The sequence below is a fragment of the Acartia tonsa genome, chromosome 12 (assembly GCF_053477335.1).
Source record: "Acartia tonsa isolate MP-2025a chromosome 12, ASM5347733v1, whole genome shotgun sequence".
NCBI classification, from domain to species: Eukaryota; Metazoa; Arthropoda; class Copepoda; order Calanoida; family Acartiidae; genus Acartia; species Acartia tonsa.
Genome location: NC_137271.1, coordinates 28399962 through 28416784, shown reverse-complemented (window position 1 = coordinate 28416784; position 16823 = coordinate 28399962). Strand labels below are relative to the sequence as shown.

At 40.3% G+C, this 16823-nt stretch overlaps 2 protein-coding genes across 2 annotated transcripts; one reads left to right on the top strand and one right to left on the bottom strand.

Moving 5' to 3' along the window:
- Positions 1-3834: 3834 nt before the first annotated feature.
- On the bottom strand, positions 3835-6446 carry LOC145333284 (uncharacterized). The gene is made up of 3 exons (XM_080178413.1): positions 5842-6446; positions 4360-5347; positions 3835-3909 (listed from the first exon to the last, which is right to left on the bottom strand). The coding sequence occupies exons 2-3, from the start codon at positions 5326-5328 to the stop codon at positions 3835-3837; spliced, it is 1044 nt and encodes a 347-aa protein (XP_080034539.1). The 5' UTR covers positions 5329-5347; positions 5842-6446.
- A 9398-nt stretch (positions 6447-15844) lies between these two features.
- On the top strand, positions 15845-16311 carry LOC145334614 (uncharacterized). The gene has a single exon (XM_080180144.1). The coding sequence runs from the start codon at positions 15863-15865 to the stop codon at positions 16250-16252; it is 390 nt and encodes a 129-aa protein (XP_080036270.1). The 5' UTR covers positions 15845-15862; the 3' UTR covers positions 16253-16311.
- Positions 16312-16823: the final 512 nt, after the last annotated feature.

Here is a 16823-nt window from a genome sequence, read left to right as displayed (position 1 = left end):
GCTCCTTCCAGGCTAACATGGATTCCATCGCCGCAATGGACCGCCTGGTCACCGTCCAGCAGGACCTTGTGGAGGAGCTCCTCCAACAGGAACCCGACGACATCGGCGACTCCAGCGACTACGACGAGTAGATGGCTATGCCCACAACATGAGCTTAACCAGTCAGCGATAGTCATTACAAAATTTTTGATATCTAAATTTAAATGAATAAATATATTTTCGGTCAAAATTCTAAAAAAACTTTGTTATTTTTTATTAGATAGATAGAGGTAGAGGTTGCGCGATTCGTTAGCTGCTTGATAAAAATATATAATATAATGGAAGAAGTCAAAGTCAAGATATAAAATGTAAAATAAATAAAATGGATAAGAAACAAACTATGCCAAGCTACTCTATACATAGGTATGTGTGTCGGTTCCTACGGAACCTATTCGTTGAGATTTGAGGTTAAAGAAATGCTGTTTTATTGATTTTTAATAAAGAAATTAAATGCTTACAGAAAGTCGAGGGCTAAAAATACGGATAGAAACTTAGTTAGAACAAAAATTGTTAAGTAAGGAAGAGAAAAAAATAAAATATTTGCTTTTTAAAACTCGATCTTATTTAGGTAATAAGTAAAACATTTTTCTTGATATTTTTATTATCAATTAGTTTAATTTCAAGTGGAAGGTTGTAAAGGAAGAGAAAAAAAATAAAATATTTGCTTTTTAAAACTCAATCTTGTTTAGGTAATAAGTAAAACATTTTTTCTTAAAAGTATTTTTATTATCAATTAGTTTAATTTCAAGTGGAAGGTTGTTGAATATAGTTGGGAAAGAGTTAAGAGGGGCGTGCAGGAGAAAGTTTCTATTGGTGCCCGGTTCGTAAGCAAAGTTGTTCCTGTTCCTAGTGCCATACGTATGTCTGTCTTGAACAAAATTCCAGGTGTTTTCAAAGATTTTGGGAAAATTGCCTAATTTATAGGCGTGCATAAATTTACAAACATTGAATTCAATTAACAGGTTAAACGGAAGTATGCCATTAGATTTAAAGAATTCAGCTGTGTGAGCTCTGCTTGGCAAATTTTCGATTATTCTAATGGCCTGCTTCTGCAACTTAATGATTGGTGCTAACAGATACATAGGACAGGCAGTGAACAGGAGACAACAATATTCGATATTCGACTTAATATAAGAAGAATAGAGTAGCTTTAAGTGTTTCTTGTCCAACAAATGACGCATTACTTTCATACTATAAATTATTTTAGAGACTTTGCTATAGACTTTTTCAAGATGATAAGAAAACTTCATTTTCTCGTCTAATTGAATTCCCAAGTGTTTGATACTACCCTCATTGGTACCGCTCACAAGATCCAACTTAGTGATTTTTGACTCATCATTTTCATTATGATTATTCATGTTTACATAGACTTCAAAGTTGGTCTTAGCGGCGAGCTCAGCGGGGGTGAGTATCTCACGGGGGGAGGAAAAGACCATACATTTGGTCTTGCGGGGGTGAATGAGAAGTTTATTGGCATTGTACCATTGGGTCAGTCTGGGGACAAGCTCCTTTGCAAGGTTAATCAATTGAATAATATTCTGCTTTTCAATGAAGCCCACTGCGTCATCAGCAAAGAGATTGATTAGGATCTCTTCACTGCATGAAACAAGGTCATTGATAAAAATTAAAAAAAGAATTGGTCCCAGGACTGACCCCTGGAGTACGCCAATGATAATGAATTCAATTGTAGAGGAAAAAAGGCCCTTAAAAAATACACGCTGCTTTCTATTTGCATAGTAACTACGGAACCACTCAAGTGCAACCCCCCTTATCCCTGAATTCTCCAGTTTGCTAAAAAGGATGTCCCTATTTATCATGTCGAAACACTTCCTTATGTCCAAAAATATGGCCATACAGGAAGTGTCTCGACTGAGTGCTTGGGTGATCAATGTGCTTAAGTTCAATACATTGTGAAAGGTTGAGATCCCTTTCATAAAGCCAAACTGGCGATTGCTAAAAAAGGACCGATCTTCTAAGAACTTAACCAGCGTATCACAGACATATTTTTCAATAGGTTTGGAAAAGTTGTCAATGAGTGAAATTCCTCGATGATTATCTGCCTCGCTGAGTGAACCTGATTTGTGAAGGACAACTATTTTGGAAGTTTTCATTTTTTCAGGAAAAGTGCCATTTTGAAGTGATAAATTATAGACATGTGTTAAGGGAGTGGCAATGGTATCAGCACAGCGAGACAGAACATACATCGAGACATCATTTATGTCTGTGGAACGCTTAGGTTTAATACTACGAATGATATTAATAACCTTGAAGGGGTACAATGGCTCAAAGAAGAGGGAATCTTGACATGGGGGTGGTAAATATTCAAAAAAGTTTTTGGGGGTGGAAGGAATTTCAGGCCTTAGGGAAGACCCAATCTGACTAAAATAACGATTAAATTCGTTAGCTATTTCTTGGTCATTTTCAATTTTGTTTGGGCCTACTTGAAGGTATGTGCACTCAGGGGAAGATTTACTAAACCCAATGACTTCCTTTAGGGTTTTCCAGAGTTTTTTCCCATCCCCGTTTGCATCTCTTATTTGTTTTCTGTAGTAATCAATCTTTGCTCTTCTCACTTGCCTATTGTAATTATTCCTATAGACATTGTAAATACTTTCATTTTCAATTGTTTTGTCTTTTAAAAAGTTGCTGTACAAAATATCTCTATGCAATCTACAACGCAATAAATAATCTGACATGAAAGGCTGCTGGGGCTGGGTACGTTTGTTTTTTCGTTTTTTTCTAACTGGACACTTTTCATTATAAAGTCTCAAAAAGGTTGAAATAAAGTTATCATAAGCAATGTTTGTGTTGTCTTGACTTAAAACGTGATTCCAGTTAGTGTGGTAGAGTGCATAGTTTAAGGCATCAAAGTTTTCATCATTCAATTCTCTTTTTTCAAAGAAATCTGGAGGTTTGGGTTTATTTACTTTGTCTATTCGGAATGAATTAATAATTGGCAAGTGATCGGAGATTTTTGATGTTAAAACAAAGGAAGACATTAGGTTTTGAATAAAGTTACCTACCCCGAATAAATCAAGAAGGGTTGCTGTGGTTCTAGTTACTCTAGTAGCTCTGGTAACAGTATTTATGATACCGTTAAAAGAAAAAGACTCAATAATTCTCATGGAGTTGCTATTTATATTATTTATTTTGAAAAGGTCAAAATTGAAATCTCCTACAATGAAATATGGTATGCTTAGAGCTGCTATTCTATCAATCAGGTCTAAAAAAAGTTCAAAAAATTCTTCTATTTCAGCATTATTCTGATTGGGTGGCCGATAGCAGTTTAGTAAGCAAAACTTTAGTCCATTGTGGGAAATTTTTAAGCAAATAGATTCAAGAATATTTTCTTTAAATGAAAACTTATCAAATAGTTTATCTACTTTATAATATTTGCTTACTAGAATACCTACCCCTCCCCCCCTATTTTTTGTGCGGAGTTTAACATGCCAATCGTAATTATTAATCCCATAGCAATCCATATTTACATCCTTATTTAGCCATAATTCTTGAAAACACAGAACATTTAAGTGGATATCATGTTGCCTAAAGAAGTCTACAGTGGAGACAATATCATTGTATTTAGAATGTAATGACTGACAATTAATACTAAAGATATTGAGAAGGTTTTCATTGAATGTTTTCAGTTTCTGTACGATACCTTGTTCACTTGAAAAAACGCAATTTATTCCGAATTCATTCTCGAAATCGTTAAAGTAGTCGCCGTAAATCGGATTCATAAGATTTAGACCAATGTTATCGTTTAAGTTACCGTAATCCTGGTTAATCTGATCATTAGGGAGGTTTGTCATAGCAGAGCTGGTCCAGGAGCACCGCAGGAGGAATCGTCTTAACATCAAGTATGGACATCTGAAACACAGTAGATATTAGTGGACAAATAAAAATAGTTAATATACAATATATTATCGTTAAAGCGAAAAAAATTACCATATTTACTATGGTTATTCCGATAGCGTTTAGTTTATGTGTGTGTTGGGGGTGGCAACACATTTAAAGCTAGTTTAGTTCCCCCTACTCATTTTCATACAAGTTCCATGTATTTTATATGTTAATCAGCAGAAAAGAAAAATAGATTGAAATTATTATGCGATGTGGGCGTTCTAACAACTTAGGTAATATATAGTAATAATATTATAATATTATAGAGTTCACGTGGATACAAAGCATTCAATTTTTCGAAATAAATCATTTTGAAAATGATTTTGAAAATGATGACAATAATAATAATAACTAAGCTGAGTGTTTTTTGTTAGGTACCTTTTTCGTCGTATAAGATACTTATCTTCATGTTGTGATTACCGCCTTTGTTGCTTTGCTTTGCTTAGCTTTGTTGGCGGTGTCTCTAGCTTTGGCCCTCGTGGCCACAGGATCAGAAGGTGCTGAGTCAACGACAGGTGTAGATGCCTTCATGGCAACAGGATCAGAAGGTGCTGAGTCAACGACAGGTGTAGATGCGGCAGATGCGGCAGACGTGGCGGCAAGTGCGGCGGTGTGTGTGGCGGTAGGTGCGGCAATGGATGCTGCAGGTACGGCGACAGACACGGCGGCAAGTGCGGCAGACGTGGCGGCAGATGCGGCGGCGGTCACGGCGGCAGGTGCGGCGGTGAGCGCGGCGGCAGGTGCGGCAGTGAAATCAGCGGCAGCGGCGGCGGCGGATGCGACGGCGGCAGGTACTGACTGTGTGGGCTGTGCGGCTGGTGCAACGGCTGTATGTGCACTAGGTGCGGCGGTTGCGACGGTTGCGGCAGAGCCTATGGGAGGAAACACAGCCAGGTCCCCAAGAACTGGGGCAGGGGCAGACGTTAAATTATGTTGAACCGTGCTGGAAGGGTGGGCTGTGATCGTACTAAACTGCCTTGGGAAGTCATCCTCTGTTAAATCAGCCTGATTCGAGAAGAATGTTTTCCTTTCCTCAGGCGCTAGCTTGTTGAAACAAAGGATAGGCGGTGCCTCCGACAGAAAAAAATCCTCGCTTCCAGGTATGGGTTGGGCCATTTCCTTCAGGTCTTTGCCAAATGGGTTAAGGCAGCGTATCCAGCGGCTGCCGTTCTTGAGCTGGAATTGGACATGTTGGCCAGCGACTTTGGCCCTCGAAATCTGGTTTGTGGCATATACAAAGGTCATGGTCTTCCTGTTGAGGTCGGACATATCTTGCTTCGCCTGGACTAACCTATTGGGGAAGAACGGGACCGGTGACGCGTTGTTCCTGGGATTGAACCTCTTGATCTCGGCGTTGTAACGGTCAAGCACAGCCTTCTTATTGTTCATCCACGCGTCGAGGTAGGATCTAGACATAAAACGAAAAATAAAAACGGGGATCTGGCCCTTTGTATATGGGAGCATATGGGCACGCTCGACGATATCACAAAAATGTGAGGGAATATATTCTAATTCCCCACGTTTAAGAGCGGCTTCAAGGGTGGGCCTTATAATGTTTCTAAATATGATATACTCTGTAATATTTTCACGGCTCCACGGCTGCTGAAAATTCACTATTCTACAACTCCAATCGCGGCACCTTTGCTCTCTTATCGAGTTTTGTAGAAGTTGAAATTTGACGAAATTTTCTCTCGACGATTCGACAGAGTTTAGATAGTCTTTTTGTTGTGTAATCGTGGTCCTAATCGCTTTTTGTTCACTTGCAACAGATTTAGCATCTACGAAATTTTCTATACCTTCGATAGATTGAATTTTAACATTTAAATCTGAGACTCTCAATTTAATATCGTTTATTTCGGTTTTATGACTGGCAAAAGTACTATGAATAAGCTCATCCCTTACCTTAGCTATATTCGCATCGTATTCTTTAAACTTAACATCCAAAGCAGCGTCCAAATTTGTTTTAAATTTTGACCAATATTCTGGGTTGTCACACGTACTACAGGCCATGATGAAGTGAAGATGGCGGATCCGAGGGTGCTGAGTGAGTGTGGGTCAGCTGACCAATGGTGGGACGCGAAAAAATGTTAGCCAATGGGAGAGCTTATTTGTCGGGAGTACTTTGTGCCGGTAAAATGTTGCCAGACCGATAAATTATTAAAAAAATTTTGAGAGTGTTTTCACCAAAAATTGTTCATTAAATTAAAGCGATTAGGTTACACATAAGTTTAAAAAAATTTTTAATTCATTAATGTTTTATTTTCACTTTTTTGTGCTAACAATTGACCGATACGTTAACACATACACATTGCCAGGCCTAAATACGAGGTGCCCTCTGGCTACAGTGTCTTCCCTTTCCTCCAACTGCGGAGTGACCACGGGCAGTGGGGAGAGGGGAACTAGTTGAGAGAGAGGGGGAAGGTAGAACTGAGCTTAACACATGGGGTAGGGCGGGGGAGAGCTTGCAAAATGCGTGTTCTCAGCCCGACTCTCTGAACTAAACTAAACTAAACTTAGGATAGAAGGATGGGGATTGGTTTGTACCATACAACATTCCATGCACATGACACTCACAAGATCACATACACAAATCCTAAAGTGGATAATCCTATTAATCATGATGTTGTAAATACAACAACTTATACTAAATAATAATCATTTCATAATCAATCTATAATACAAAGTAGCTTGATGTCTGTCCGTCTGTCCGTCTGTCCGTCTGTCTGTCTGTCTGTCCCTTAAGATCTTGGTAACCACTGAACCGATCGGATTCTACTCTTCAGGGTATATACCTATTGGTCCTGTGGTGGTTTTAAGCTATTTTCTTGGGGGGTGAGACACCCCCAACCCCCCAAAAACTAAAAAAACCCACCCCCCAAAATTTTTTTTTTTTACATTTTTTGTAAAATCTCGGTAACTGCTGAACAAATTGGGCTCTACCCTTCTGGGAATATACCTACTGGTCCTTTGGTGGTTTTAAGCTATTTTCTTGGGGGGTGGGACACCCCATCCCCCCAAAAATAAAAAATTCCCAACTTCCAAATTTTTTATTTTTTTTACTTTTGTAAACAAAAACCACTAATTGGGGTGGGGGAACCCCACTGCATCATGGGGCGAAGCCCCCATGAACCCCCCCCCTCCTCCCAAAAAAAAAAATTTTAAATATTTTTTTTTTACAAATTTTAATTTTTGTGTATGCGAACAACCTGGGTTTAATTTGTACAAATTGAAATTTTTGTGTATCCAGCAAACAACCTGGGTTTAATTTGTACAAATTGAAATTTTTGTGCACAAAACGCACAACCTGGGTTTTATTTTACCACAGAGTAATTTAACAAAGAATAATTTTTTTGAATATTTCTATAAGGAGGGTTGACTTCCCATTACTTCATAGGGCGAAGCCCCTAGAGGCTAGGGGCGAAGCCGCTAGTAGGTAATAAATCATTATTAATAAATCAATAAGTACCTACGAAATCAGGTTGAAATGTAAACAATAATGGTAAAATAAAACGAAATAAATCTTAGACAAGAAAATTAAGATTTATAGGTACTTAAAATTAAATTTGTTAAGCATCAAAAAGAGTAGTAAGAAAAAATATTTCAAAATCCTTGGGCAGAAAGTTTTTCAAACTTAATGAATAAGAACTGTACTATCTTAATCAACAATAAAACTTTTTAATACTTAAAGAATAGCAAAATAATAATATCTTCGTTAGAATTTTCATCGGAATTATGAAAAAAAATACCAATTTTTCTTTGTAAAAAAAATATGAGACCTTAAATATGAATTTTCAATCATTCCTTGATCTGAATAAAATGTTTTACTTGATTGAAATTCATATATAATTTTTTTTAAAAAATCTGCTAAAAAAAATACTTGATTTTTTTCTTAGAATAAATATCGAATCACGCAACCTCGACACATTTATTCTTTTTGGTAAACTTTTCAGGTAAGTTTTATAATGAATTGTACTTTTGAAAAGAAATTAAACTCAATAAAATTAAATTTGAGCATATGAAATAGAATAAAAATTAATCGCATTTCATTTGATTCTTATTTTAGGCATAAAATAGGCATATGAAAATGTGGCTTTTTACTAAAAAAAATCTCAATTTCCATAAAATAAGAATCAATTATTAATCATAATTTTTAACAACTGCCTGACTGATACAGCATGTTCTTCCAGGGGAGATTTATCTGACAGCCTGAACAAGACTCTTGCAGTCTTTCTCCCATCCTCAATCCTTGTCACTCGGCCCATCCGCAAACATCTCATCAGCGGATTGGTACTCGTAACCAGAACTATATCTCCGTCGGCTAGTGGCTCCGCCATCTCATCCTTCCACTTGGACATCCGTAATATCTTCGGTAGAATCTCCTGGCGGTAGGCAGTCCAAAACTGGGCAGACAAATCTTCTAACAACTTCAACCTGGAGGTAATTTGGTCCTCCGGTTTCATCGCCACATTGCACAACGGCTGGCGGTCAACATTTCCCAGCAGCTGGCCAGGGGTAATCAGCCGCCAATTCTCCACGTCGTTCGCAGCTTCTATCGTCAATGGTCTGCTATTCATCAACTTGCTAACCTCTGCCAACAGCACCAGGAGCTCGTTGAAATTAACAGAACTATTCACCAACTTCTTGGACAGCAATCTCTTGGTTAATCCCACCATTTTCTCAGCTTGCCCAATAAAATGGTGGGCTCGGGCCGGGATCTGAGACCAAGAAAACTCTACCTGGCTGCCCAACTTCTGCTCTAAAACCTTGCGAGCACCGGATAATTGTGTGCCCATGTCGCTTACTATGACCTTCGGCAGACAATGAACAGCCTCCAACTTGCGCAGGGACAACAGGATACTGCTGGTATCATACTTTTCCAAGGCATCTAACCATAACGCCCCTGAGAACCTGCAGACCACCACGAACACCCACACCTTCTTCGTTGCTGTCTGACTCCTCGTTTTGGCGGCAGCTCTCCTCGTAACCAGCGGACCCATCAGGTCGACTTGCACAGCTTCAAAAGGCCTGCTCGGGACCAACTTGTCAGGTAACACATCCTTCATGGTAGTACGACATTCCTTGGCCCTCTCAACACTGCAGGGCCAACACTTCTTCACTTCCATGATGGACAACCTCCTTGCCTTCACAATCCAGCACCAACGGCGGCTCTCAGCTAAAGTTCCACGGACACCAGATTGAAGCTCAACATGCGCTTCTCTCATAAAAACAGCAGCTAACCAATTACCAGGCTCCAAAATTATTAAACCTGGCATGTCTTCAAATATCATTTTACGGCCACCAGTAATGGCGTCAATGACGGGCTCTCCACGACCAACCATTTTAAGAATTCTCATCTCCCTGGTCACATAATTTCCTCCGGGACCAACGACAGGCCAGGTCAATGATACTTCATGCACTAATGGATTCAATGACGCATAATTGCCTTTAGCGTCATTTATCCACTCATCCTGTTGGCTACATGACACAATGAAAAGTTCCGCCGCCGCCATAAAATTGTACAAAGACGGCTTGTACACAGAATCTGCGGCTGCTACATGACTACCAGCGGCTGTAGTCTTACCTTCTTGTCTGCTCTTTAGCTTCTTCAACCAGGTGTTCGCTACTTGCAGGACAGCTGCCATAATACGTTTGGCCTGTCCAAATGATCTCCTGTGCTTAAACCTAAAGACATCTTCAGCGGCTTCTCCGGCAACTTTCATTGAACATAACTTAACCATTTTGGTATTCAACTCCTCTGGTGGTAAATCCTGCTTGACTTGTTCGGCAGTTTTCACCGGCCACGCACTTTCATCCTGGCGCAACCATTCTGGGCCCAATCTGTACCTGGAACCTGGTCCCAAATCTGATACCTTGCAGGTGCTTCTGGTGCCCAAATCTGCAACATTGTGTGTCCAATGCGATGAGAATTAAATGTGTTCAACATAGCACTGTTGGAAACTATTTGTGATAAAACACACGATGAATCAGTAAAGTACATCACTCTGATAACATCAAAGGGCAGGGCATCTCTGATGGACTTTGACAACCTTGTGGACATCTGGCAACCCATCAATTCAAGGCGTGGAATTGATTCACACTTGACCGGCGCAACTCTTGACTTGGTGGCTAGCAGAAACGTTTCAAATCCTTGTCTAGTTGGCCACCTCAAATATGCCATACATGCATAAGCCTCTGATGACCCATCCGAAAACATCATCAAGGATGGAAGGCCAGTTGGTTCCTCCGGGACCACACAACGGTCAAACTCCAATTTAGCGACCTCAGCTCTGTCCTCCAGCGACTTAACAAGTTCATCCCGTAGACTTTTTGGAATGAAATCTTGCCAGCCCAAATTCAGCAAACATGTTTTCCGCAGGACAAGTTTAATTCTCAACAGAATAGGGCTGCAAAGCCCGATCGGGTCGAAGGTCTGGGCGGCGAACCTGTGGACCATCTTCTTTGTCAGATTCTCGTCCAAGGCGTCCTGGAGGTTGTACAAATCAGCATCCTCTTTCACCTTCTTTCCCTTGACTTTACCATCTTGGTTGACTCTTGTGGCGATGGATAACACATCGGTGGCTGGCTTCCATATCAGCCCAAGAACCTTGGTTGGCTGGCAATCATCTCCAGAATAAATGACTTGTTTGAAGGAAAAACTACCTTTGCCGATAATTCTGTCGGCTTCTTTCATCATCTCCTTGGCTTCTGGCACCGATCCTGCTCCCGAAATAACGTCATCTATGAAGCTGTGCTTCTCAAGCTTGACTGCAACTGGAATCTGAGGTAACTTGAAATCCTCATCAGGGTAGGTAGGTATTTGTGGCTCCTTCCATAATTCAGGTTTAGCAACAATTTCACTACCGTTTATCTGCCCCTCTCCATACATCTCCTTGACCTCTGCTTCACTCTTTCCGCCGAACAGGCGGGACGTCAACTTCAGGGCTGTAACTGCCAAATTTCCCGCAGCCAACTCGCCAAAATTCACAACTTTAGTCAGGTAAATTTCAAGTGGACCGTCTGGCGTCGGGGAAAATAAAACTCTCTTCATCTGGCTGTCGAACTCTGTGGCCAGGATGGAGTTATAAAACTTGGAAATATCCGCGGTTAAACCAACCTTGTAACCGCGGAAAAGCAACAAATGATAAAAAATCTTCTGCATTGGCGGCGGACCTCCCAGCATTATGTTATTAAAACTGGTACCTTTGAACGTCAGAGAACTATTTGCACACAATCTCATGGGTGTGGAACTTGAATCCTCCTTGAAAGCAACCACTATTGATGAACAAGACTTAGGCCCTTCATACTGCAATTCTTCAGGCGTGGCTTTTTTAAACACGCCTCTGGATATGGCGTCGTTGAATACCTCCACATACATTCCATAGGTACCTTCCTTGACCATCTTGGCACGATCCTTTTCAGCAATTTTGCGGGCTAAACTCTCATTGTAGGGTAAAGTGTGAGGATCTTCAATATAAGCATATTGACCTGTCCACTTGTTGGACTGCAAGTCTAGTGTTAAACCTGCCTCAATTATCCTCTGCCTCTCACGCTGGTCCCAGGTAGTGCCGTCGGCCATAGCCTTGCACTCTTGACAGGCAGTACATCCTGGACAAAGTGCCTGCGGCTGTACGCCAAACGATTCAGACGTCAGAAAGTCTGGCAAGGTGCCTCCACTGACACTGACAGCCTTATATGCCGACTTTTGATCTCCAGCTCCACCGTCAGCACTCGTACAGATAAAACCACTACCAAAAATGGTTCGCCACAACATAGACTGGCCCACTTTCTGGTAGGTTGATGGAAACACGTCAGGATGTGTATTTCCAATGATGATATCTAAGCCTCCACTAATATATGTAAATCTTTCTGGCGGCATTTTAAATATCTCGGCGGCAGTTTCGGGGTGGACCGAGCGCATCTCGTTGGCCCCGCCGAGGGTAGGCATGACAGCTGCCTCAAACTCCCTCAAATTACCGTCCCTATCCTTCAGATAAAACACAACATTGCGGCAGGAAGACTCACTGCCGTCAGCTACAGAAATAGTTGTATATCTGCCGGTAGATTTCAGCTTCAACTTGTTGGATAACTTCTCAGACACAAGTGGCAAATTTGCACCAGAGTCAAACATGACAGTGGCGTGGCAGGTGCCGCCGCCAGGTGCTACAACAGGAACTAACTGAAGTAAGAAGGTACAGGGGCTGGGTGCAGAACTTGTCTTGTAGACTGTATTCACACCAGCACTAGCCTCATGGAGCAACCTAGAATGATATCTGTCGCAATTATTGGTGCCACAAACACCAAGCTTATCCGATTTATTACACTTGTCAGCAGCATGGCCGTCACACAGGCAGAGTTCACATAACTTCTTCTGCTGGACAACTTTCTTTCGGTCAACCACATCCATCTTCTTAAACGTGGAGCAACGGAAAATCGGGTGTTTCTCCTTGCAGCTCTCCACAGGACATGCACTGTTCCACTTGGAAGCCTTGTCCTTTCCAGCCTTTCCATTCTTATTGTCGCTGCGGCCAGATACTTGCGCGGCGGCAGCTCTGTCACGATTTCTCTTGCCGGCGCTAGTGTCATAGGACATATCACCGGCCAACATTGCTCCTCTGGTCCTCTCCAGCAGTTCTACAATCTTCTGGATGTTTGGTTGGTTCATGCTACCTAGCTCCATCATAATTTTCTCTCTCAAATTTTCAGGGCACTTGTCTTTAAAAATATGAATAAGAGTTAGGTGGTTGTAATCCTTAGCTGCAGAACCAACGATGGTTTCTACTTCCTGCATCATGCTCTTGAAGGTAGCAATTGCACTAACCACGTCCACAGGTTTATCTACAGGTTTCATCTTGTTCAGCTTAGTTAAAATCCTCATGAACCGGCGAGTGTTTGATAAAAACATCTGATCGAGAAACGACCATTGTTCATTATGATCTCTAATCGCTGACACTTGCTTGCGTAGTTCCGGGTTGGTTATCACCTTCTCCATACACAACATCAGACTTAACCTCTGGTCAGCAAATCCGTAACCAGAGCATAGATCCTTAAAGACCTGTTTAAAGTTTGGGTAATCCGTGTCAGTACCGTCGAAGGACGGCAGCAAACTGTTGTCCCAGCGCCCATACTGCGGGTTGGAACTCCGAATATCCACGGCAGACATACTTCTGGAGAGCATGGCAGGTGTCCCACTCTCATCCAAGTTAGATGAACGACGTTCCATCTCTCTAAGCCTTCGGTACATATCACGTACTTCTTGGCGCAACTCTACGGAAATTTTAAGCACTCCCATGTCCATCTTCACCTTCTCAATGACGTCGAGGTTCCTGGCGACAGTGCTTGACCTCGCGTCGTCTGAATCATTGTCAAGCCAGTACAGAATTTTTGTACACTGCTCCAACGACGCATAGACTTTATCTGCAACAGTTTTCTGCTCACTAGCTTCATCCAAATCACGCTTGAACTCGCGCAGCTCACTAGTCTCCACGGCAGGTTTTAGACTTTTTATTAGGTCAGATTGGTCCTTGACCTCACTAAAAATGTCACGAATTGATTTTACATTCACATTTTCACATGAACTAAAACTTTGGCAGGCTTTTAGATTGTCATAAAACACTTTTAACTGTTCGTCAAACACCTCTAGCCTTTCACTGCCAATAGCGATAGCTCGCTCAATTTTCTGCTTTTTGGTTAGTGGCATATTGATTCACTAGGTACTTATTTCACAGAAAAAATTGTCACAGTTTATTGCATCAAAAATCACTGGATGCTATTGATCTCTTGATGAATGCTAACGCCTATTCATCAGATACTTTGAAATTGTCTCAACCATGACACTTTGGTTGAGTATGACTTCCGAATTAGCGGGAAGTTCTCGAGATCTGTTGGCGAACATACAAACCCCCAATACCAGGAACCATCAAGTTTCAACAGCAGGTTTGATTATAGATTTATTGATGAAATTATTTCAAAGTCCTGAAATTACAAAATCAATTAGTTCATAATTCCAGTTATTTATAACCACGTAATCTTAATTGCTTTTTAAAATCATTTTTCTCTACGGTTAAGAATCTTTGGAAACTTTGGCTTTAAAGGAAAATTATTTGGTTTAATAAATCATTGTTAAATGCAAAAATAAAGGCACATAAAAAATAACTAAAACATATATTAATCATAATTAAGTTTCATGCTTAGCTGGCTAAAGCCTTTTTAAAACTACATATAATCGTCCTATACACCATTCTTCTTAATAAAATTAACAAATTCTACCTGAAGTTCTTATGGTTTCAAATCCCTGGTATACTAGGGTCGTTCACGCACTATGAGACCAATGATAGGCCCAATTTTGTTCTCCGAAATCTTCACACACTCATATCTCATTCAAAAGTAACGAACGTGCGCATCAAAATATATAAACAATCCATACCGTGTCACTTTATGAAAGGAAAGTCAAAAAAGACGACATTTGCGCTTGATTCTAGGATAATGATAAGGAATTAATTTCGAACTTGATAAACACAAAGCTTCCTCGAAAAGAGGTTAAGACATATATATAACCATAGGCGTCCAAGGGGAGGGGTAATGGGCCATTTGGCACCCCCAAAATTTTTTGAACAATACCCCCCCCCCAAAAAAAAATTACCCCTACCTTGGGGGTGCCGTAGACACCCCCTAACGATTTTGGGAGGGGTATTTCCCCCCCCCCAAACCATTTTGGGGGGGGTAATTACCCCCCCCAAAATAAATTGTCTTTAAAAATTTTTTTTTGGGGGGGGGGTATTTACCCCCCCCCCAAATTGAATGTTCTTAAAAAAAAAATTTTACTGAAAATTTTTTTTGGGGGGGGGGATCTATGATGTAATTGTAAAGCACTGAAGATTCCATAAAATAGATACCTAACTAAATTAAATATTTCTTTAAATAATGAAAAAGAATTTCTATGGGCGATTTCTTTTGGGAGGATGTCAGGGTGTCTCAAAACTAGTTATAAAACTTACCAGGACCTATAAGACGCTTCACTTTAAAATATAATCATATTGGTTCATTGGTTAGTGAGTTAATTATTGTATTTTTATGTTCTAAAGAATGAGATACTACTATATATTTGAATAGTAGTGGCGCCCTTAGCATCTAAGAACTCGTGTTTTCTAAAGGGTAAAAAGGGAGGAAAAAATAGCCTAAAACCACTCAAAGGATTGACCTATAATAGTGTGGAACCATCATGGGATCTATGTGAAGCTTTCCTAAAAAGGAGAACTCAGTATTAAAAGTAATGAAATCTGAAGCTATAGTCAAATAAACCTTACTTACTACTTTATGTTATAGGATAGTACTTATTAACTTAATAGATTAGGTAGGTGCTTTTTTTACATAATTAAATTACCCCCCCCAAAAATTTTACCCCCGGGGTAAATTAGTTTGGGGGGGGGGTAATTACCCCCCCAAACAGATTTGGGGGGAGTATTTACCCCCCCCAACAGACTTTAGGGGGGGTAATTACCACCCCCAATCAAATTTTACCCCTGGGGTAAAAATTTTGGGGGGGGTAAAAAAAAATTTCGGCGCGCTTCACGCGCCATTTTACCCCCCCCAAACACGAATTACCCCCCCCCCTAAAATTTTTTACCCCCCCCCCAAAAAAAAAGCTTGGATGCCCCTGTATATAACGCCTATTTCTTATGCCTCTGTAATGATATATTTAAGTTGAAAGTTTGTATTCTTGTGGGTTCAAAAAAATAGATTTTATCAATAATTACTCAACAGAATTAAAAAAGCAAAGTGTCAAATTAAAGATCTTACTATTTTTGTTCATAATGGCAATTTTCTTCTTCTTTTTTTTGTTGCGTCTTAGTACCTTAAAACCTACTTAATTTTTTATAAAAAAACTTAAATTACTTTAAAAATAGACAGTTTTACTTTGATAACCATGAAAGCTGCATTTATCTTAGCTTCTGTCTGTATCATTCAGCAGGCTTCCTGTAACTATGGTGGCTACGGAAGTCTTGGTGGCTATAGTGGCCTAGGTATGGGTGGCACTAACGCTCCTGTCGGCTGGGGCTATGGAGGCTATGGAGGTGGATGGGGAGGCTATGGAGGTGGATGGGGAGGCTATGGTGGTGGTTATGGAGGCTATGGTTGGGGCCCATGGAGCTGGAATGGAAACTTCCTAGGAGGTGGATGGGGAGGTGGGTATGGGCCCTATGGGGGAGGTCTCTATGGTCCTGGACATTCTTTGAACGGCTACGGACAGTACGGCTTTGACAGCGGGCTCACCACTGGCGGTTATGGTTATGCTAAGAAGGTGCCAATGTTCTAATTTTATTTATTTTATATAACTATTTATGTTGCAATAAAATTTAAATACTTTAAAAATAAGAGGTCTACAAAAAAAAACAATTGCATATCTGAATTCTATGGAAAATTTTACATCTACTACTTACTAAAAACACAAACTAGCTATAAAAATAAAAGTTAAGACGCCTTCTTTATTATAATAACTTACATTGAACGGAGGTAAGTAAACAAAAATTGATTAAATAAAATTGGAGTACTTTCAAATTATTAGTAAATAAACACTCATTTCACTACCTTTCCTAAGTAGTATAATATATGAATTTTGTTTTAATTATGCCTTAGTTATCATTTTTTGGGGGAATTTTTTTTCTGGGAAGGGATTTTTTTCTAGTGGCGATTTCTCTCGGGAGGGTGGTGGTACTCTCACAAAAATTAGTTATAAACCTTCACAGGACCTATGAGAAGCTCCCCTGTTACGGAGAACCCTATCGGTTTAGCGGTTAGCGAGATCCTAGATGCCTGTACTGGCACTTTAAATGTTTTTTTATTACAAATATTTAATCAGTATCTTTGTTGCGTTCAAGTCTCTCCGT

Coding starts and splice junctions, on each gene's coding strand:
- LOC145334614 (XM_080180144.1), top strand. CDS start 15,863: ATGAAAGCTGCATTTATCTTAGCTTCTGTCTGTATCATTCAGCAGGCT.
- LOC145333284 (XM_080178413.1), bottom strand. CDS start 5,328: ATGAACAATAAGAAGGCTGTGCTTGACCGTTACAACGCCGAGATCAAG. Junction 3,910..4,359: donor AAAGCAAAGCAACAAAGGCG/GTAATCACAACA, acceptor ACTGTGTTTCAG/ATGTCCATACTTGATGTTAA.